General features: G+C 55.5%; 1 protein-coding gene across 1 annotated transcript; it reads right to left on the bottom strand.

Annotated features, from left to right (window-relative positions):
- Nucleotides 1–3: 3 nt before the first annotated feature.
- On the bottom strand, nt 4–22786 carry ZMAT5 (zinc finger matrin-type 5). Its single transcript, XM_027566359.1, has 6 exons — nt 22681–22786; nt 10586–10740; nt 7110–7172; nt 5120–5200; nt 3804–3915; nt 4–403 (listed from the first exon to the last, which is right to left on the bottom strand). The coding sequence occupies exons 2-6, from the start codon at nt 10710–10712 to the stop codon at nt 274–276; spliced, it is 513 nt and encodes a 170-aa protein (XP_027422160.1). The 5' UTR covers nt 10713–10740; nt 22681–22786; the 3' UTR covers nt 4–273.
- Between the last annotated feature and the right edge of the window lie 117 nt (nt 22787–22903).

Genomic DNA, 22903 nt, shown 5'->3' with positions numbered 1-22903 from the left:
CGCTGTGGTGACAGACTTGCTTTATAAACATCCGGAAGGAAGTCCTCTGAGATGTCTCCTGAGGGGGTGGGCGTGGAGCGGCCTGGCACGGAGTCAGGACCAGGGCTGCACCTGGCTAGGGGCGGGCAGGGAGCACTCAGGCCTCAGAGAGGCCCGGGCTTGAGTTTCTGGCGCTCCATGGGGTGCAGCAGGAGGGGGCCTCGGTGTCCGGCCGTAGGAGCCCTTCTCTTGGTTGTGGCCGACGCGTGAGCTCGCCACGCAGGGAGGAGGGGCTCAGCCCCACTGGACGCTGGGCTGCAGGGGCCACCCCCCAGGAGGCGGTGCCCGCAGGGACGGAGGCAGCTCCTGGACTGGCGGCCAGCCCACGGGGTACTGGAACACGGTGGCTCTCACCGGCTCGGCCCTAGACCCAAAGGGAAGGACAGAGAATTAAGAGTGGGGTGCTGCGGCCCAGGCTGGGGCACTACCCGCCCCCGCCCAGCTCACCCTCCCCACCACCACAGCTGTGGCGGCCGCCCCGCCCCGCCTGAATCACCAGTTCAGGAAGGCAGAGCCTCAGAAACACGCGGGCCCTTTGAGCCTCCCCTCTAGGAATGCGCCCAAGGAAATAGTGGGGGTTGGGGGTAGAGACTGAGCTGTGAGAGATGGGAGGAACCTAAGGAGTCCACCTGTGGGGGAGGAATAAATGGATAAATATATATGCACGTTCACGGCAGAGAATGCTATGCAACCTGTGTGAGAACGCGGGCAGACTTATATGCACTGATGGGGAAAGGGGTCATGACGTACTGTGTGAGGAGGGTAGAAAAAGCAGCTTATAAAATAATGTATATAGCATGATACTATTTTTGTTTAAAGATATATAACATATATAAATGCATAAAAAGAAAAAAACCTGGAAGACACAGCTAAATGTTAACAGTGGTTCTATCTGAGTGCTGCAATTATGGGTGATTTTTTTTCTACTTCTTTTATACTTTTCAAAGAAAAGTTTTACAAGCACGCAAGCCTTTGAAATCAGGAAAAAAAAATATTGTCTAAATTTTTTTTTTTTTTAAGCCTCATTTCTCACGCTACTCTCCTCCCCCTTAAGATCCACCATCCCGGGAGCCACCTCCTGGGGACCAGGGCCTGTTTGAAGCACCCACCCCCGTTGTGCCCAGCCTGGGGCAGCCCTCTCTCCTCAGGGAGCCTGCCCCACCTGCTGCCCTCCCACAACCGCTTGCTCCTGTTGGACTTGACCCCCACACAGGCTGCTGCTTGTGCTTCAGCCCCTTGCCCAGACCTCCCCTCAACCCCCCATCCCCGGGCCCCGCATTCAGTGCAGGTGAGGTCCTGGCAGCTGTCGGCAGGCCTGGGGCCCCCGTGGCCAGCAGTCTGCAGGAGGAGAGGCCTGGAGGTTCGGGCCTCTCTCAGACCCGGAGCAGGGCTTCAGGAGGCCTGGGGCCTCCCGTGGCGTGAGGACAGGGAAGTCCCTGCTCGGCTGTCTGCTGCCTGCTGGAAAGCACAGAGAGCGGCTCCCACCATGATTTATGGCGTTGGGGAGAGTTCATAAACTCCAGCAGCCGCAGAAAAGGGTGGGAGTGAGCGGGGAGGCCCCGAGGCTGCTGGAAGGGATGCCTGGCTGCTGGCCAAGCCCCGCTGCTCCACAGAGAGGGCGTGACCCAGCGGGGAGCCCTATCCTGCCTCTGGACCCCAGACAGATGCCCAGGCGGCCAAGGGCTCCCGCCAGGAGAAGGGCATGTTCCCCCGGCCCGCAGGCCCAAGCCGTCAGGGTGCACCCCTCCAGCCCGCACAGAGCAGACGGGGACCGTCACGGGGACAGGGGCAGCTTTCTCTTCTCTCTTGTTGTCCCCGGCCCTGGGCCCAGTTAGAGAGAGTCTCAGGGAGGCGCCTGGGCTGAACAGGAGCGCCCGGCTCGGAGAGGGGTGCAGAGGGGAGATTAAGACAGATCAAGTCACAATCTGAAGTGCCAACAATGGAAAGCGCAATGAGCCCTGGCCTGGCCAGGGATTAGCCTGCTGGTCTGAGGCTGGCCCCCACGTCCCAGCACTGCCCGCTCTGGCAGGTCCCTCAGGGTCAGTCTGCCAGGGTGGGGGTGGGGGACACGCAAGCAGCCCCCTCCAGCCTGCATCTCCCCTTCACCAGGAGGGCTGGCCTAGCTCTGCTCGGCCTGGGGGGGTCGGAGCCCTTGGGGCTGGGTGGCCCCAGGTGGGTCAGGCAGCCATCTGAGCCCTGGGTGTCCCCGGACGGGGGAAACAGACACACCCCAAGAGGTAGAGGGGCCACCAGACCCGTCCCCACCAGGCGCCCGTGGCACAAACACCCAGGAATGGTCCCCCGGGCCGGGCCCCTCTCCCCAAACGCTCTCCTCAGCCAGTGTGCTCTGGGCTGTGAGGGGGAGGCCCAGGGCGGGGCGGGCCAGGGGAGGGGAGACGGCTCAGCTAATGCTTGAAGGATGAGTCTGACTCTCCCAGGCAGACGTGGCGGGGGTGGGGGGCAGTTCCAGGCCGAGGAAATAGCACAAGGCGCCCCGAAATCAGGAACGCCCACCACATCTAAGCAGCCGCCAAGCGTCCTGACAACTGAGGCCGGACAGGGGAGGTGAGAAGGCGACCCCCACGGGCCACAGAGGCAGCAGAGAAGTTAGCCAGGGCCCTTCAAGGTGGGCGGAGTCCAGGCTCCCCTGAGGGGGAGGAGGCCCGGAGGGTTTCAGCAGGGGTCAGGCCGGGGAGCTCTCTAGAAGCTGGCTGGGGCAGCTGTGTGGAGGATGGACCGCCAAGGTCATAATGGCTCCTGACAGGACCAGAAAGAGGGGCTGTCACGCTCCGACCTAAGATTCATGGCTGCACTGTGTGTTTTCAAGGTCGGGGGCACAGATTTAAAAGCAGGATTAATTTTAAAACAGCTTAACAAGCTCTCCTCACTGGGGCATGGAGAAGGCAGGAGGCTTGGCCCTCACCCCCTGTTGGAGCCTCAAGGGGAGGCCTCACCCCACAGACTGTGCCGCCGGGCCGCAGGCCACGAGGCCCCACCGCAGACATCACCGATTCTGCAGCCCCAGTGCAGCCAGGCGCGGGCGACCTCACCACGTCAGGCAGCTCCTGAGCACACCCCTTAGCCCTCTTCCTCCCTTCTCTCTCAATACCTGGTGGAAGGCCCCAGGAGCCCTGGCTCTGGCCTTGGCCGTGACCTTGAAGGGCAGAACCTGGGTTCCTGACCCAGGCTGCTCCCCATATAAGGGGTAAAGGGCACCCCGTCTACTCCTGGGCCTTCTGAGTGCTGGGCCCAGGCAGCAGCCGGGCCAGCCCCACCCCAGCCCCCTCCTCAAGGTCAACGGCGAGGAGTCTGTCACCCCCCTGTGCCATCCCAGCTCTGCCCGCTCAGAGCTGTGTGCCCCCCGACAAGTCACACCTCCCATGAGCCTCCCTTCCCCTTCTGCAGGGTCAGGGCAACCGTGGCCCTCTGGCAGGGTCTAGAGGGGACAGTGACCATGGTCAGGTCCCTCCCTCTGGGAAGGGATACCTGGTGATGTGGACTCAAGCTGGCTTGGGCACCTGCCCACCTTCAGCCCATGCAGACTGCTATAAGGGGAGAGCCACCAAGGCTGGGCACGGGAGCCTACAAGTGAGTGCCCATCAGCCTCTGGCCAGGGCCTGGGGACCGAGAGCCCCGATGTGGGCCCCCTACGGAGTCCTATGTGGGCATCCATGTCTGGTCCCTGGGCAGTTGGTGGCGACAAGGGTGAGCTGGCTGGGGTCCTGCTCCTGGAGGGCACGGAGGGGGGACCCCGGGGCCTGTACCTGCTGCTTGGGGCGGAGCTCAGCCGCTTGGCTCGCTTCTCCAGCCAGTCCTCCAGGCAGACCTCAGGAAGCTCGGCGACATCTAGCGGCCACTCCCTGGCCCGCCTCTCCTCTGGGGGGACAGACAGACAGGCCTGAGTGAGGGGCATACTCACCCCCATGCTCCCACACGGCAGGTGGAAACTTGTGGGGTGGGGGGCACAGGCTGGGAGGCCAGGAGCAAAGCCTCTGGCCTGTCTCCACCTGCAGACACCTGCCTCCCCAGGCAGCTCCCCCAGGCCTCCCCCTGCTTCCTCATCAAATGGAGAGCAAACCCTGGCTGCCCCCCAGCTTTCTGGAGGTGGACACGGGATAATGCGTGTTGAAAGCCTGGTCTTCAGGAGGGTCCAAACCCTCCCGGGGTCGGGGAGACAGCGCAGGCTGCAGAACAGGGCAGAGCCTGTGCACGCCTCGCTCCACGGGCCTCCGGTTCTGAGAGATGGTGGTGGGGAGGAGCTGCAGATACAGCTGGTGGCTGGGATGCGCTGGTCCAGCCCATGGGCCTCACTTCTGCCCTGGAAAAGCGCTGAGAGGCCTCTGTCTGTGCCAGGGCTGCAGCCACACTGCCACCAGCCCCCCAGGGCAGGCACTGCCCACGGGGTCTGACGGTCAGAGGGGAGCGAGGCCCATCGGGGGATGAGGGTGAAGGCCAGGCCACCCCAGACGCTCACTGGCCACGTGGACGGAGGCACCGTGCTCGCCAGGGGCTCACGCGAGGCTGCTTCTCCATGGGTTCAGTGAGGGGCAGCAGAAGATCGACAAAGACCACCTAAGAGGGAATTCCCTTTTCTCTAATTGCAGCAGTAAGAAGTGAATGGCAGACAAAGGTGGACAGGCCAGTCTCCAGGCAGACGCTGACCTCGCCTTTCCATAGAGCACCCTGAGGTCAGGGAAGGTGCTCTCTTCATCTCCACGGACCCAGAGCGGCAACAGGGGATCTGCCAGGGGCCAAGCAGGGACCCCAAACACGTGGCCTGACTAAGGAAGGGAGGGTGGGTGTACAAGAATGAAGGGCAGGCTAGCAGGGCCCCAGTGGGGCTGAGGCACACCCTCAGGACTCCTGGGCAGGAAGCCATGCATCTCACTGTAAACCCAGCCGGGGACGCGGATGGGAGCTCCTGGCTCCTTCCCCACTCGTGCCCGGGGTGAACTGAAGGCGGCTCCTGATGCCACGGGCTACCGGACGTGGCGGTCACAAAAGAGGGGGTGGGGGGAGGCGCAGGGCAGCAACCCCCCCAGCACCCCTGCCCCCAGCCCAGGGCCCCCCAGAGACGCACCCTCCACCTGGACGCTCAGCTCCTGCAGGTCTCGCTCTGACATGTGGGAGAAGCGGCAGTTGGAGCCAAAGTCGCACTGGCCTACAACGGGAGGACAGAATTAGTCACTGCTGGAACGGACTCCCCCACGGGCTGAGGGGCAGCCTGAGGAGGGGCCAGCTAGTGTCAGGGACTGAGGAGTGGCCACTCCAGCCCTGAAGAAGTAGCTGCACTCTCTCTGGCCTGGGCACAGGGGCTGCCAGAACCGCCTGATGGTCCCCAGGCCCTGCTCACAACCCTTCCCTGGCTGGAGACCAAAGTCCACTGTAGCTTAGAGTGAGTGAGTGAGTGAAAGTCGCTCAGTCAGGTCCAACTCTTTGCGATCCCATAGAGTGTACGGTCCGTGGAATTCTCCAGGCCAGAATACTGGAGTGGGTAGGCTTTCCCTTCTCCGGGGGATCTTCCCAACCTAGAGATCGAACCCAAGTCTCTCTCATTGCAGGTGGATTCTTTACCAGCTGAGCCACAAGGGAAGCCCAAGAATATTGGAATGGGTAGCCTATCCCTTCTCCAGTGGCTCTTCCCGACCCAGGAATTGAACCGGGGTCTCCTGCATTGCAGGTGGATTCTTTACCAACTGAGCTATGAGGGAAGCCCCTCTAGTGACTGGGTTCCATTAAGCCTCTGGAGGCTTGTCCCCTGTCAACTCCCCCTACCCCAGTCCCATCAAACTATGGTAGGACCCTGTGAGGGTCCTGATTCCTCGTGCCCACCCCCCTGGCGGCCCCTGCCCATGGCTCATGGTTAGGGGTGGGGCACAAGTAGCTGGACTGCTTCCCCAGAAAGGCTTTCACAGCAGCATTGTCAAGGAGGTACCAAGGTCCAGGGTGGCTTTCCGAATCTCAACTGTGGAGACTAAAAAGTATCTCAAACTAAGAGACTGTGGGGCTGGGGGAGGGATAAACTAAGACTGACATATACACCCTCCTGATATAAAATAGATAACCAATAAGAATCTGCTGTATAGCACGGGGAACTCTACTGAATACTCTGTAATGGCCTATATGAGAAAAGAATCTAAAACAAACAGTGGATATAAATACACGTGTAACTGAACCACTCTGCCGTACACCCGAAACTAAGACAACACTGTAAACCAACTGGACTCCAATAAAAATTAGGAAAAAAACAAACACAGGGGATAGAGGTGTCCTAAGACAGCCTCGCGGACCACACCTGTTCAGGGGACACTGGGGGCTGCGCCGTCTTCTGAGGGGAGCATAGCCGTTCACCCCGCTTTCCGAGGTCAACAGCAGTGCCTGTCCAGGTGCCAAGCTCCCTCTTACACCTTGCTAACCACCATGCTGTTGCTCTTTGCTTTGGCTGCAAGGAAACTCAGGGCCAGACCCTTAGTGAGCACACAGGACCTCGGGATCAGCCTGGAGGAGACGAACTGCTCTCCGGCCTTGCCCTGTTCTTCCTAGCCTTGTTTTCACCTGCCTTTGGCTCCTTCACTTGCTGAGGTTTCTGTCTCTTGGAACTACATGCATCTTTATTAGCTGGGTACAGGGCAGTGAAAGCAACACCCAGCATCCTTTGTGTGAACTCTGAAGCTTCTCGCTGTTGTTGACCTGTTAGCATCTCCAGCTGTGCCTGCCAGGAGGGAGGGCGCGGTGAAGGTCGGGCTCCCAGGCTAACTTAATCAGCCAGTCTATTACACCCATCGATGTCTCCTGGATTGACTCACAGGCTCTTGCTCACCCAGCGCTTGCCTGTCCTGGGTGACCTGATAAAATCACACGCTGAGGTCTGAAGAGCTGAGGACCAAGCCCTGGCTGTCATAAGGCACAAGCCCCTGGGAAGGCCCCCGGTGACTGAGATCATGAAGCAGGCTCAGGGTGGTGGCTGGGGTGAGGGCGGGGGGCGCGCTGTGCAGAGGTCCGGGCAGGCCAGATGGGTCCCAGGCAGGCGGGGGGGCAGGGAGGGACCTGGACCGAGCAGGGCACCTTACCTGTCAGTAGAAACTTCCGGCAGGGCCTCTTGTTCTGCTCATCCAGCAAGATGGCAGCTGCGTCTGCAAGGAGACAGGAGCTGGGCTCAGACTGTGGCTGCAGATGGGCACTTCCCACCACTGACACGAGGGAAGGGGAGAGCACCTCACCCAGTGAGGAGGGAAAGAGGGGACGACCACGGGCAGAGACGTGGGGAGAGGGAGCCGAGCCCCAGGAGACCTCAGCCCCACCCACCCCAAAGCCAGGACAGGTGTGAGGTCAGGTCTCTCAACCATGCACGGTGGATCACCTGGGGAGTTTTTTTTAAGTCCTGTTATCAGATGGTTTCGGAGAAGGCAATGGCACCCCACTCCAGTACTCTTGCCTGGAGAGTCCCATGGATGGAGGAGCCTGGTGGGCTGCAGTCCATGGGGTCGCTAGGACATGACTGAGCGACTTCGCTTTCACTTTTCACTTTCATGCATTGTAGAAGGAAATGGCAACCCACTCTAGTGTTCTTGCCTGGAGAATCTCAGGGACGGGGGAGCCTGGTGGCTGCCGTCTATGGGGTCACACAGAGTCGGACACGACTGAAGCGACTTAGCATAGCATAGCATAGCATCAGATGGTTTAGTTGTTAAGCTATGTCTGACTCTTTTGCGACCCTATGGACTGTAGTCTGCCAGGCTCCTCTGTCCATGGGATTTTCCAGGCAAGAATACTGGAGTCGGTGGCCATTTCCTTCTCCAGAGGATCTTCCTGACCCAGGCATCAGACCCGCATCTCCTGTGTCTCTTGCACTGCAGGCGGATTCTTTACTGACCGAGTCACCAGGGAAGTGGGTTTCCCTGGCTTCCCTGGTGGCTCAGACCGTAAAGAATTCGCCCGCAGTGCAGGAGACCCAGGTTCAATCAGAAGACTTCTGCATACTGTCACTGCAACTTCCTGAGACTCTCTCCCATTCCCTTCTCCAGGGGATCTCTCCAACCCAGGGATCGAACCTGGGTCTCCTGCATTGCAGACCGATGCCTTACCATCGAGCCATCAGGGAATCCCATATTGAATATTAAATCTTACATGTTAGAATTTAAATTCGGTTTGGAGTTTAAACCTTGTGTGCTCCTTGGTGGGCAAGGAATCAGTTGGTCAAAATCTGTGAGTGAGTGAGCCGCACGAGGACAGTGCCCTGACTCAGAGCCCTCACGTTGCCCTGGAGGAGGGCGTGGCCAGGCCTGGGCTGTGCACTTTCCCTGTCTGTCCACCACCTTTTCCAGAGGCCACTGGGGTAAAGGAAAGACCAGGGGCTTCGGGGCCTAGGTTCACAGGACCCCAGGCAAACTGCTTAATCTCTCCAAGTCTTGGGTTCCCCACGTGTCAAATGGGAGGAGAACGCTCACCTGGCAGGGCTGCTGTGAACATTTAGTAAGTTAATGGATGGACAGCGCTTGGCAGAGGACGTCACACATTAGAATTTTGCCAGGAAAGTGCAGCTGGGAGCAGCCTCAGCACCAGTGTCCCCGGTAATGCCAACATGCAGCCAGAAGTGGAAGCTCAAACAACAGGAGCAGTTCTTACTCCATGACCTCCCCATAAACCCATCATATATGCAAATAGGCCCATTTTGCAGATGGGAATACTGAGGTTCACGCAAGGAAAAGGGGCACAGACAGGAACTGGCAGTGCCAAGTTTGACCCCTAGCTGTGAGTCTCAAGCCCCTGCCCTTTCCCGTGTGGCTGCTGATTCCCTGGTGTTGGGCTTCCCTGATGGATCAGCAGGTAAAGAACCTGCCTGCAATGCAGGAGACACAGAAGGTGCGGGTTCAGTTCCTGGGTCAGGAAGATCCCCTGGAGGAGGAAATGGCAATCCACTCTAGTTCTTGTCTGGGAAATCCCTTGGACAGAGGAGCCTGGAGGGCTACAGTCCATAGGGTCGCAAAGAGTTGGACACAACTGAGCAGCTGAGCACCAGCAGTGAGTAGCTGACTCTGATGGGGGCTCCTCACCTCCTCAGGTGGGCCAGCTGGTGGCCGGGGGCGGGGCTGGGCTGCTGAGGTCTGCAGTTAGTTACCAGAGGACTCACTCCCGCCTGCCTGCCGGAGCGTGGGTGGGGCTGGCAGCGTGGGGCGAGGTCCATCTGTCAGTACTAGGCCTGTTATTCAGCCCACCCCGCTGGTGCCAGAGGCTTCCCCTGGGGAGGTGGGCCCGTGGAAGGCATCTGGACACTGCTCAGAGCCTCCGCTGCCACCCATCTCCCAGGCAGGACAGCGAAACTGGAAGAGGGGCTGAGTCTGAGTCTTGACAAGGTTGTCAAGACAACCCTATGAGGAAGGGCTCCAGGCTGTCCAGCATCTGGCTGCTGGCTCCAACTCCAGCCACACGGCAGAAGCTCCAGGCAGCTTTTCAAGTCTACTGAGCCCCAGCCTGTCTTTCCCAGCTTCTGTTTTATTTCATCTGAGGGGAGGGCTTGAGAACTGTTGAAATGCTCCTCGGTGATGCTGAAGTGCACCCAGGGTTGAGAACCCCCAGCCCAGGCCCCGCCCCTCTGCTCGGCATTCAAGGCTCCTTGCGGTCTGACCGCATTGGTCCTTCTCGCTTCAGCTCTCCAGATGAACAGCTGCCCCGCTGCCCTGGGTCTGTTTGCTCGTTCATTGAGACATTTGCCCGGCAAACATTTCCCGAGCACGTCCTGGGCGCCAGGCGCTGTGCCAGGATGAGGATTTAGCAGAGGACAAGTCAGACCTGGTCCTTCCTTCCACTCCGACAGTCACACTAATCCATGCGGTTATGAGCGAGGTAAACAGCTAGCACGCGGCCAGATGACCTGTCCTGGCCCAGGGGTCAGAGAGGGCATCCCGGAGGACTCTCTGGGGGACGGCAGGACAGCAGGAAAGGCCTGGCAGCAGAGGGGACAGTACTGGCCGTGGCCAGTGTGGCTGGAGCTTGGAGGGAAAGGTTAGCAGGGCACGGAGGCCTGGACAGGACGGGGTTCCGCCCTGACCACGCTGTCATAACAGGGCGCAAGGTCATGGAGCAGAGGGGCCCTGTTTTATTCACCTTTCGGTCTTCAGAGCCTCTTGGGCAGCCAGGCACGCGCCAAATGCTCCCCAGCCCCGTGGCCAGCTTCAGCCCCTCCTCCTCGCCCTCTCTCCTGCGACAAGAACACCTGCTCAGGATGGAGCACGGGCTTGTCCCTAAGCTGTGGGCTGGAACACCAGCTCCTCAGAGAGGCCCTCTCCCTGTCCCTGGTGTCCCCCAGAGCCTAGCAAGGGGTCTGAGAACGGAGCCTCCAGTCAGGACTGTGGGGAGAGGAGCGCGCCTGCCACATGCCCCTCCGAGGGCCCGTCTGCCTCAGGGGCCAGCGGCCCGGGCCTCTCTCTCTGGCTCTTCAGAGAGCCCAGGCCAGGATGGTCGCTGGCCCACAGCGCTTCTCCATGGACGATCAGAGCGATTGGAGACCAGGGTTCCCCCGCCGGGCCGCCCGGCCTGCAATACTCACCTCGGAACATGTCATACCAGAGCTTCTTGGCCTTGAGGTGCTGCAGCCCGTTCAGGTGCTTCTTGCGGTTGTGGAGGTTGTCCTGGAAGGACCGGTCGCAGTAGTCGCAGAAGTAACGCTTCCCCATGGTGACCCGCGCTGGGAGCTGCCACTGCCTGCAGGTCAGGGCGCTGGGTGGTCAGAGCGTGGAGGGCACACCACCAACCCACCTGGAGTGCAGAGGGGCACCCCGGGGGCCTGGCCTGTGCCAGGGGAGGAAGGCTTCCAGACAGCCTGGGAGGAACCACACGGGCAGATACTCAGAGCCTGCCTGCGATGCCACATTCCGGAGGGACTGTTTGACAATCCTATTTTTTTACCCCCCTCAATTTTATTTCATTTTTTCAATTTTGTTATTTCTTTGGCCCTGCCACATAGCATGTGGGATCTTAGTTCCCCAACCAGGGATGGAAACTGTACCCCCTGCGCTGGAAGTGTGGAGTCTTAACCGCTGGGCCGCCAGGAAAGTCCCTCTTTTAACAATGCTGATGCCCAGCTTCTACCCCAGGCCGGTGAGAGCAGAGCCACTGTGGGTGAGGCCGAGGGCATCAGCCTGTTTCAATGCTCCCGGGGGTTCTCACCTGCAGCCAGGCTGGAGAAGGCCGCCTGCCCGCCACTGACGGCCCCCCGCAGGGCCCCCCACACCTCTCATCTCCCCTCTCAGAGCTGTGCTCCTTCCATCTTTGCTCAAACACTACCGTCTCAGTAATCTCCCGGACTACTTCATTGAAAATGGCAGAACCTCCGCTTGGCTTTTCCCATTCCCTGCTCCACTTTACCACCTTTGAAGTAATGTTATTTGTTATGTTTATTATATTGTTTCTTCAAGAGGAATATACATGCCTGCGGGCTGGGATATTTTTGTTTTGTGTGTTGCTGCAGCCCCCAAAGTGGTGCACAGTACAGAGAAGGCTACCAAATGTGTGTTGAACAAATGAATTAATTCCCATTTTCCTTATGGGAACAACAGGTTCAGACAGAGGAAGTAACTTGCCCAAGGTCACACTCTGGTACGTGGAAGGCAACCCCTGGTGCCCGACGATCCCGCCGCCGGTGTCCGCCCTTCCACAGTCAGCTCAAGGCTTAGAGAAGCCAGAGGGCTCGGGCGGACACGCAGGCACTGATGGCTCAGGTGGTGATCACGGAGGAAAACGAAACAGTTCAGGGTCTTCAGACCCATAAGACCCCTCACTGGTGGTAACCACTGCAGCCAGAGGCAGGTGGCAACTCTGTGGCTCATGGCCAGCCCTTGGGTCCCCATTTGGTGTCACAAGACGAGAGGACAGACGGGTCCACTTGGGGCCATCAAGTGGGATCGGCAAAGGGCTGAGCCCAGAATCTTCCCACACCTTTCAGGTCCTACAGTCTGACCCCTCCTTTCCCAGAGCAGGAGAGGGAAAGTGACTTCCCCAAGGGTCACCAGGTAACAGCCCAGGCCAGCAGCAGAAACCCCCGCCTCCTGGGGCCCGGAGAATACAGTTAAAGCTGAGAGCCGATCCACAGGACAGCCAGAGGGGGATAGATACATCTTGGGATGTATCCCTCCTGATAATGGGGAGGGACACAGAGACAAACGAACCCCCTGGAGAAGGCCGCTCCTGTGGCAGACAGCAGCCATTAAGTCAAGGGCAGTAATGGGATCAGGAGCAGACAGTCACTCAAAATGAAAACGTATAAAACCTCTCTTCTCCTATTACTGCTGAGAAACCACATCCCAGACACATGGACTTGATATATTAAATTTGGCAGCTCTAATACACCCCGTCTTGCCAATAAACTTATAGGAATTGGATTGAAATTGTAAGAGATGAACGTTTAACGGCCGAGTGCTTAACCAAGCCGTTCACGAGGCCTGAAGCAGCTCAGAGGAGAGGAACGGGCAGGGAGAAGGGCCAGGGGAGGGGCGTCCCTCGGGAGGCTGTGATGGAACGGGGCACTTGGCAGACTCCCCTGAGCAAAACCCCCCAGGGCACTGGGAAGCCAGCTGTGTGACACCAGACCCCTCCAGGCCTCTACATTCAAGCTAGGAATACGGGGCAATGGGTCTGACTGGCTGGCTAATTGCTTAGAGAGCAGCACACAGAAGTTTGCTTATCCAAATGAATTATTAGTAAAAGAGAAATAGCAATAGAGGGCTTCCCTGGTGGGCTCAGTGGTAAAGAACCCGCCTGCCAATGCAGGAGATGGGGGCTCGACCCGTCGGTTGGGAAGATACCCTGGAGAAGGAAATGGCTACCCACTCCATTATTCTTGCCTGGAGAATGCCATGGACAAAAGAGCCTGGTGGGCTATAGTCCATGGGGTCGCAAAAGAGTCAGTTGCGACTTAGCAACGTAAATGACGCTAACCATGTCTGGCATTGCTCGAGCGCACGATAAATGTCATGTAGTATGTGGTTCCACCGAGCACCTACCACAGGCCAGCACTGGGCTCAAAGCTCTAGAAGGCGTCTTCTCTCTGAATCCTCAGGACAACCGGTGAGGTTTCAGATGAGGGCTCTGAGACTCCCAGAAGGGAAATGACTGAGCCAAGATCACGCTGCTGGAGAGCGGCCAGGCCTGGCTGAGAACACAGCGGGGATGGCTCTGGAGCCCACACTCCCCACGGCTAAGAGAGTCTCCTCCCAACAGATCACACCGATGACAGCTTTCCTCTGCTGTTTACTCACAACACCCCCAGGACCACATGGCCCCTTCAAGTCTCAGGAGGTATGTATCATGATCCCATTTACAAAGGAGGAAACTGAGGCTCAGAGAGGGGCTGGGGTGCTCCAGATCACACCTCCAGGAAGAATAGCAAGTCTCGTCACGCCCGGAGCTCAAGTCTGCTGGGAAAGCCATCCACCAACCCACCAGGAAATGAAGATTACACACCCCTCCCTCAACCTACCCAGTGACACCAGTTCAAATGATGAGCGCTTTGGGCTGGGCTGCGTGTGTCTGTGTTTTCCCGTCTCTCACATACACAAACCTCAAGGGACACACCAGTCTCAGCTGAGGGCTGCCGCAGCAGCAACACCCACCCATGCCTCCTCCCCGCTGCCCACCGGAGCCACCCCTCATTGGGCAGGGAAGTGCTCAGCTGTCCATCCCATCCCGGCTCTGCCAGGCTGTGGCTCTGTCCCGTGCCCTCTCCAGGCCTCAGTCTCCCCACATGGAAAGCAGGAGGTAGGCAGCTAGGCCAGGAGATCTCTAAAAGCACACAGACAGACAGACAGACAGACAGACACACACACACACACACACACACAGAGACACATAACAGAGAGCCTGGCCCACAGCAGGCCCTCAAGAGACACTGTCCGTCATCACCATCATTATTGCTGGCCTCCAAAAAGCCAGGGTATCAGTGCCCAAGTGACCTCTGTGATCAGCTGCTCCATAATACAGATGAGGAGAGCGAGGCCAGGAGAGGGGAAGTGAGCCGTCCGCAGCACCCAGCACAAGGGGGCACGAGACTAGTTCGCAGCCCCCATGGCAGCCTAAGACCCCCGCCTGCCCTGCAGCTGTGCGGCCCCCACCCCCCACCCCCCGCCTCGTGCCCCGGAATGCGTTTGGGGGAGTAGAGCAGCTTTACAGGGGCCAGCACTTCCTGCCGCCTTCACAGGCCTGACCCCAGGAGGCAGAGGCCCTGTCCCTGGGCAGAAGCTGGCCCCCAGCAAGGTGACCTTGGCCGGGTACCGCCCAGGTGTGAACCTCCAGGGCTCCCGACCTCCTGCTCCAGTGTCCGGCGCACATTAGGAGGGGTTTCGGCTGCAGAGCCCTCTGGACAGACACACAACTCGGCAGGCGGAGCGTGCCAGGAGTCCCCACAGGGCACAGCCTGCACCACCGCACTTGGCAGTCCTGAGAGGGAGGCCAGGGCAGGGGCGGGGGTGGGGACGGCCAGCCATGTCCTGGCGCCCAGATGCCAGCATGGGGTGCTGAGTAAGCGGGCCCTCTCCGCAGCCGTGATTCATCCCCGTCCTCCGAGGACGCTCTGCACCATGTGAGCGCAGCCCCGTCCGGGAACACAGGACCAGGCTCCACTCCCTCGCCGGGAACACAGGCGGCACTGCCCGCCCACTCCTGGAGACCAGGTCTGCAGTGGCGACAGCATCTGCTGGCTCCCTGGACCTGTGCCAGGTGACAGAGTGGCTCCTCGTGACCACTGGCAGAGGGCAAGGCTGGGGGGGACCACCTTCTGGGGTCACACAGGCCTGGGTTTGAGTTCCAGCTCTACCGCTTATCAGCTGGGTGACCTCTGGAAAGTCCTTTTCACCTCCCAGGGTCTGTCCTCAGCTAGAAAACGGGAACCCCGCCGCCGCTGTGAATTTACCACCGCAGAGAGTGGAGGCTGTGACTGCTGTTGCCATCGTCACCCGGGGGGCTCACTCCTCCCCCGATTCAAAACTGCAGCCAAAGTCTCAGCAGCAGACACGTCTGTCCCTCTCGCCACCTGCTCTGTTTTCCAGAGCTCGTCTCACACGCTGATTTACTGTCAAACGGGCTGCGTCCCCGCTAGAAGACAGTTCCACCAGGGCAGAGAGCGCTGTCTGTCCGTCCGGAGGCTGCACCTGGTCAAACGCAGCGTGGCTGCTGGGACGAGCGAGGGACCTGCCCACCTGCCCGAGGCCTCGCGCCACCTGCTCACCGGCTCACCCACCCTCTTCTCCATAAGCTTGAATATGGGGACGAGCATGAGGACTAAAAGAGAGACACGAGCCCCCCAGGGCGAGTCTGCCACCCTCCCCGTAGGGCTTCTGTCCCCAGCAGAGCCCCCCGGCCCACTTAGCCCACACCCGGCGGGCTCGAGGAAAGGATGACCAATGAGCTTAGATGCGGGGAGGAGGAGAAGGGAAGAAAAGAGAGTCAGATTTGACTCGCGAGGCATTCTCTTGCCTGATCCTCACAGACCCCTGAGCAGACACCAGGACGTCCATTTCACAGGTGGGGACACACATTCAGAAACACTCACTTCCTAATTTGCTCAAAGCCGCGACTGGGAGAGACCCTGATGGCCTCTCATCAACCCGAGCGCTGCGGGAGGGCCGGCGGGCGCACCCCAGGCACCTGCTGCAGCTGCGGGGCCGCCTCTCTCGCCCGGGGCCCAGCGCCCCCCACCCCTCCCCCCGAGGCTGCGCTACTGATATTCTCAGTTCCTTTTATCGCGAGCAGCTCGGGTCCAGAGCTGGCTTTGGCACAAGGCTAAAATAAGCCAACAGCTCGGCCGCGGGGGCTGGGAGGCAGCCTGTAATGATTCAGGCTTGTGCTCTCCACACGCTGCCCTCGGGCTCACCTGTCATTTCCTCTGATTACGGCACCGCCAGACCCCAGGTAAACAGCAAACCTCAGCCAGAGGGCGGCTCTGTGGCGCGCCCACTAGGAGCATCGCATATGCCCGCCGTCTGGAGTCGGTGGCATCAGACCCGCCCCACACGGGAGGCCTGCAGACTGCCTGCTTGGGACCCAGCCCCAACAGCAGCGCCTAGGAGGCCCAAATGTCTCCCCTGATGGGACCCCCGAGATGCTAAGGGTCTCCCTCAGATGCCCTCGGGGTCTTGTAGCAACCACGCAGCTCTCTCATCCTGACCTCCTGAAACGACAGAGCTCCAAAGAGGAGAGGTAAAAAATCACCCGAAGGAGGCTCTTGAACCACACGCCCCAATTCCAAAACATCTCTGCCCTTCCCTTCTCCACCCTCCCCCCACCACCCCCAAGCCTGGGCTCCCAATACCACAGGACTCTCTGCCACGGCTGCCCAAGTCACATCTCACCCTTTCACACGGAGACCAGCCTCCCCCTGCCCTTTATTTCCTTTTTCTCACATTTTTATTTCAATAACATCTGGTTTGTCGTTGTTATTTAGTCGCTAAGTCATGTCTGACTCAGAGATCCCATGGACTATAGCCTGCCGGGCTCTTCTGTCCATGGAATTTCCCAGACAAGAATACCAGAGTGGGTAGCCATTCCCTTCTCCAAGGGATCTTCCCAGACCAGGAATCGAACCCATGTCTCCTGCATTGGCAGGCGGGTTCTGGACCAGCCTCCTTAGTTCAGCCCACCCTGGGCAGCATCAGATCAACCCTCTGAAAACAACTCCTCAAATTTTTCCATTGCTCCTGGTGAGGAGCTTATTAAAAATGAAGCCTCCTGAACCGGATCCTCAGGAATTCTGACTCAGCAGATCTGGAGAAATCTGCATTCTAACCAGTGAGTCTAGCAGCCCCCTAGCAGATACCGTCTATGGGGTCGCACAGAGTCGGACACGACTGAAGCGACTTAGCAGCAGCAGCAGCAGATACCCCGAAGAAACAAAAGCCTGGAGAACTGAGGTTCCACTCTTCATCAACCTTCTCTTCCCCTGCATGCCACCGGCAGCCTCTGCTGAAGGCAGTCACTCTGGGTGGACACAGCCCCCAAATTCGTGTCCCAATGGGAAATCTGCTGGTCTACAAACACCCTCCGTGTGCTGAAACCCCGACTTGACCGGAAAGCAAAGCATAACTCAGAAAAGTGGATAAAACACTTTTCTTACTAGCTAAGTCTCCTGTCACACTCCAGGAGAGTTTAAAACTGAAAATAGAGGACTTCCCCAGTGGTCCAGCAGTTAAGAATCCACCTGCCAATGCAGGGGACACAGGTTCGATCCCAGGTTCGGGAAGATTCCACATGCTACGGCAGCAATTAGGCCCATATGCCACAATTACCAGGCCTGCGCTCTAGAGCCTGGGCTCCTCAACAAAGAGAAGCCCCGCCCTCCACAAGGAGTGAAAGCCTGCGCACAGCAATGAAGACCCAGCACGGTAAAAAAGAACAAATGAATACATCTTTTTTTTCTTTTTTAAAGATATATGTAAGGAATTTGACTGGGATTCCCTGATAGCTCTGTTGGTAAAGAATCCACCTGCAATTCAGGAGACCCTGGTTTGATTCCCGGGTCGGGAAGATCTGCTGGAGGAGGGATAGGCTACCCATTCCAGTATTCTTGGGCTTCCCTTGTGGCTCAGCTGGTAAAGAATCCACTGCAATGTGGGACAACTGGGCTCGATCCCTGAGTTGGGAAGATCCCCTGGAGAAGGGAAAGGCTACCCACTCCAGTATTCTGGCCTGAAGAATTTCATGGACTGTAGAGTCCACGGGGTCGCAAAGAATCTGATGCGACTTTCACTTTTCATGGAATTTGATTAATGTAGACAATCAATTTTTAGAAAAGAAAATAGAGGTAGAAGAGCAAATAATTTGCTCAAATAATCTGAGTTAAGCAAAGCATAACTCAGAAAAGTGGATAAAACACTTTTCTTTGACTGGATTTCAAACACTTTTCTGCTAGGGGGTGCTAGACTCCCTGGTTAGAATGCAAATTTCTCTCGATTACTGTATTAATGTTCTTGTCCTAAGTTTATTAATAATCAGTGTATACTTGGTATTTAAAAGTATCTCACTGAAAAGAATTTCTATTGAGTATACAAGAGAAAAGCATGGTTTTTCAGGAATTGATTAAATTGATTCCAATTTAAAATATATAAAAATTAAAACTTGTAGTTAGATAATTGATAAAATGGGCTTCCCAGTGGGTGCAGTGGTAGACAATCTGCCTGCCAATGCAGGAGATGTGGACTCAATCCCTGGGTCAGGAAGATCCTCTGGAGGAGGAAATGGCAACCCATGCCAGTATTCTTGCCTAGAAAATCCCATGGTCAGAAGAGCCCGGCGGGCTACAGTTCATGGGGTCACAAAGAGTCTGACATGACTGAGTGGCCGAGCACAAGCATACGACTGATAAATTACCTGTCAGTGATTCTATGAGACTTGTTATTCTAAGTTGAGGAGTTAGCAATGGTTGGAAACGCTGGCTGCGTATTAAACTCCTGCACGCAACACCTGGGGTGCTAGAAAAGCTTCTAAGAGTGCCCCCATGTTCTCATCTCATGACAGAGATGGAGCCAGTATTGTTTGAATCCCCAGAATGAGAGAATGTGACATAAGAGAACATGACTGAGTCTGTTTCAAGTGTCAAACTGTTTACAATAACTTAAAATTTATCACATTTATAAATTTAATTTACTGGCTTTTCTAGTTAATTGTTTAAGTGTTCTGGGGATATTATACTTATTACGGTATATCTCTGAAGTACTTAAAAGGAAAATCAAATATATTAAATGTATAAGTGGAATTAAATGTGTAAGGGAATGTAATTGGGCTAAAGATAGGGCTGAATGTTAAAAGGAATTTTGTTTGCTCAACTTAAGTTCAAATATTAATCAAAGGGAAAGTAAAGGTTATTTTTCTTATTTTTTTAGGTTTACACATAGAATAATAATTTCTAAACTGAAAGCAATAGCTTAAAGAAAATTCGATTTTTTTATAAAGTCTTGCTCCAAAATGAGAATTAACTAAAAAGGCAAAAAAATAAAAATAAGCCACACCTTAACTCCCTGTGGTCCCTACCCATCTCACCTAAAATAATTCCTCCCTCCTCTTAACTCACCATCAGCCAGACTAGCTGTCAGCAAGATACAAGTGTTCTTTCCCAGAAGCTTCACAACCTCCTGCCCCAACGGGCTACCAAGATGCTTTGCAAATAGAAAATAACTGGTCATGGTTATAGAGCATTTCACATTTTCCCTCCCCATCCCCTAATAAGGCATTACAGTTGCTTTTACAAGTCAGAGGTGGATCCAGGTTTCCAGTCCGGTCCCTGCTGTTCGATGCCACACCTACACAAATGACTTATCCCTGGCTCAGACCTCTCCTTTGAACTCCAGACTCATATCGCTAGTACCCTCTGCACAGAAGCAGTGGCAGATTTTACTTTCTTGGGCTCCAAAATCACTGTGGACAGTGACTGAAGCCATGAAATTAAAAGACGCTTGCTCCTTGGAAGGGAAGCCATGACAAACCTAGACAACGTAGTAAAAACAGAAACATCACTTTGCCGACAAAGCTCCACGTGGTCAGAGCTGTGGTTTCTCCAGCAGTCATGTACGGATATGAGTCGGACCATAAAGAAGGCTGAGCACCGAAGAACTGAAGCTTTTGAACTGTGGTGCTGGAGAAGACTCCTGAGAGTCCCTTGGACTGCAAGGAAATCAAACCAGTCAAGGAAAGGAAATCAACCTTGAATGTTCCTGGGAAGGACTGATGATGAAGCTAAAGCTGCAATACTTTGGCTACTTGATGCAAAAAGCTGTCTCACTGGAAAAGACCTGATGCTGGGAGAGATCAAAGGCAAAAGGAGAAGAGGGCGGCAGAGGATGAGATGGTTAGACAGCATCACCCACTAAATGGACATGCATATGAGCAAACTCTGGGAGATAGTGGAGGACAGAGGAGCCTGGTGTGCTGCAGTCCATGGGGTCACAAAGAGTCAGACACCATTTAGCGACTGAACAACAACCACCTCCACTTGACATCTAAGGAGCAGTTCAAGCTTAACATGGCCAAAGAGAAGCTAAAATCATTCCTTTGATTTTAAGTTGCTGAAGTCAAAACTTTGATGTCATCCTCGATTTCTCTTTCCGGTACCCCCTACATCACTCACCTGGAGCCAGACATCCTGGAATATGAAGTCAAGTGGGCCTTAGGAAGCATCACTAAGAACAAAGCTAGTAGAGCTGATGGAATTCCACTGAGCTATTTCAAATCCTAAAAGATGATGCTGTGAAAGTGCTGCACTCAATATGCCAGCAAATTTGGAAAACTCAGCAGTGGCACAGGACTGGAAAAGGTCAGTTTTCATTCCAATCCCAAAGAAAAGCAATGCCAAAGAATGCTCAAACTACCGCACAATTGCACTCATCTCACACGCTAGTAAAGTAATGCTCAAAATTCTCCAAGCCAGGCTTCAACAATACATGAACCGTGAACTTCCAGATGTTCAAGCTGGATTTAGAAAAGGCAGAGGAACCAGAGATCAAATTGCCAACATCTGCTAGATCATCAAAAAAGCAAGAGAGTTCCAGAAACACATCTATTTCTGCTTTATTGACTATGCCAAAACCTTTGACTGTGTAGACCACAACAAACTGGAAAATTCTGAAAGAGATGGGAATACCAGACCACCTGACCTGCCTCCTCAGAAATCTGTATGCAGGTCAGGAAGCAACAGTAACAACTGGACATGGAACAACAGACTGGTTCCGAATAGGAAAAGGAGTATGTCAAGGCTGTATATTGTCACCCTGCTTATTTAACTTATATGCAGAGTACATCATGAGAAACGCTGGGCTGGAGGAAGCACAAGCTGGAATCAAGACTGCCGGGAGAAATATCAATAACCTCAGACATGCAGATGACACCACCCTTATGGCAGAAAGTGAAGAGGAACTAAAGAGCCTCTTGACGAAAGTGAAAGAGGAGAGTGAAAAAGTTGGCTTAAAGCTCAACATTCAGAAAACTAAGATCATGGCATCCGGTCCCATCACTTCATGGCAAATACATGGGGGAAACAGTGGAAACAGTGTCAGACTTTATTATTTGGGGCTCCAAAATCACTGTAGATGGTGTAGCTGGCAGCTATGAAATTAAAAGATGCTTACTCCTTGGAAGGAAAGTTATGACCAACCTAGATAGCATATTCAAAAGCAGAGACATTACTTTGCCAACAAAGATCCATCTAGGCAAGCCTATGGTTTTTCCAGTAGTCATGTATGGATGTCAGAGTTGGACTATAAAGAAAGCTGAGCGCCGAAGAATTGATGCTTTTGAACTGTGGTGTTGAAGAAGACTCTTGAGAGTCCTTGGACTACAAGGAGATCCAACCAGTCCATCCTAAAAGAGATCGATCAGTCCTGGGTGTTCATTGGAAGGACTGATGTTGAAGCTCAAACTCCAATGTTTTGGCCACCTGATGTGAAGAGCTGACTCATTGGAAAAGACCCTGATTCTGGGAAAGATTGAGGGCAGGAGGAGAAGGGGATGACAGAGGATGAGATGGTTGGATGGCATCACCGACTCAATGGACCTCAGTTTGAGTAAACTCCGAGAGTTGGTGATGGACAGGGAGGCCCGGCGTGCAAAGGGTCAGACACAACTGAGCAACTGAACTGAACCCCCTACATGCATCTGTCAGCTTGTTCCGTTTGACCCACCCCCTAAATACATTCCAAATCTGATCACGACTCTAATCCACACCCTAATCTAAATTACCATCCAGCCTCCACTCCCACCACAGCAACTTCCCCTCTTCAGTCTGATCCCTGGAGAGCAGCCAGAAATGACCTTGAAAGTAAATGAGATCATGTCACACCCCAGCTTAAAACCCATCAGTGGCTTCCTAGTGCAATAAGGAAAAATAAGACTCTTTACTGTGGCTTACAAGGCCAGATATGAGCTGATCTGAGCTCTTCACAGTCCATTCTACTTTTTCCCCTGGAACACCCCAGGACAGAGCAGTCTCAAGGCCTTTGCACCAATGTTTTCCTGTTTGAACTGCTACTATTCATTCACTCAGGTCTAAGGTTAAGTGTCTTCCTGGGCACCCTGGCTAAAATATTACCACCACTCCCTCCCCAATCAACCTGTCTTCTGCTCTTCTAAGTATTACTTGTTATTACTGCCCCTCCCCACACACATTAGAAGGAGCGCTTCATGAGGGCAGGGACTTGTTCACCGCTGGATCCGCAGCGTTGTGCCCAGGGCCTCTTAGAAAAAACATTTACTGGATCGCCCTCGTCCTCCTAAGTTCTTGCTATTTCTATTCCCCAGAAGGAATAAGTGGATCTAGGTCTCCCGTCTTCCAAGCCAGGTTGTCAGCTTGCGAAACCCAGGGATGAGGAGTATAGAAAGCAGGGGCAGAATAGCCTCTTCCCCGGGGGTCGGACAGAGGGATTCAGCCCCCTGGACCCGACTTGTTGCCACAGGTTCCAACTCTAGGCCTGGACTTGGGGCTGACAGAGGCGACAGAATTGGAACAAGCTTGAGATAGGGCATCCAGGCCTCGCCCATGTATCCAGTCCACGTCGTGTTAAACTGCGCGGCCCGCCGCGGGGCTCGCCGATCTAGTTGGAAGAGCCCAAGTCCTCCCGCGGGGGGTAAGGAGAAACTCTCCCTCGATGTCCCCTTCACAGAACATACCTGGTTCTGCGGGGCCCGACGGCTGCGAGCTCCTCCTCCGGCGCCCTCACGCCGTGAACTGCTTGCTGGGATTCGTAGTCCTCCCGTTGGGGAGAGGCCCGCCCTTCCCAGAAACCTTTGCGAATCAAAGCGGAAACAGAGCGGAAGTGGAGGAAGCGCGAGGGATTCTGGGTGTTGTAGTGAAAATATTAAATCATTTTTTTTTTAAAATGCTTAAGAAGAA

The sequence above is a fragment of the Bos indicus x Bos taurus genome, chromosome 17 (assembly GCF_003369695.1).
Source record: "Bos indicus x Bos taurus breed Angus x Brahman F1 hybrid chromosome 17, Bos_hybrid_MaternalHap_v2.0, whole genome shotgun sequence".
Classification (NCBI taxonomy): domain Eukaryota; kingdom Metazoa; phylum Chordata; class Mammalia; order Artiodactyla; family Bovidae; genus Bos; species Bos indicus x Bos taurus.
Note: the sequence above shows the minus strand (reverse complement) of the source record. Positions and strands in the feature narration are given on the sequence as shown.

Excerpts from the sequence above, each read along its gene's own strand:
- ZMAT5 (XM_027566359.1), bottom strand. The coding sequence starts at position 10,712 with ATGGGGAAGCGTTACTTCTGCGACTACTGCGACCGGTCCTTCCAGGAC. Across the intron at positions 7,173-10,585 it reads CTGGTATGACATGTTCCGAG|ACGCAGCTGCCATCTTGCTG; the intron begins GTGAGTATTGCA and ends GTCTCCTTGCAG. Across the intron at positions 5,201-7,109 it reads CCGGAAGTTTCTACTGACAG|GCCAGTGCGACTTTGGCTCC; the intron begins GTAAGGTGCCCT and ends CTCCCGTTGTAG.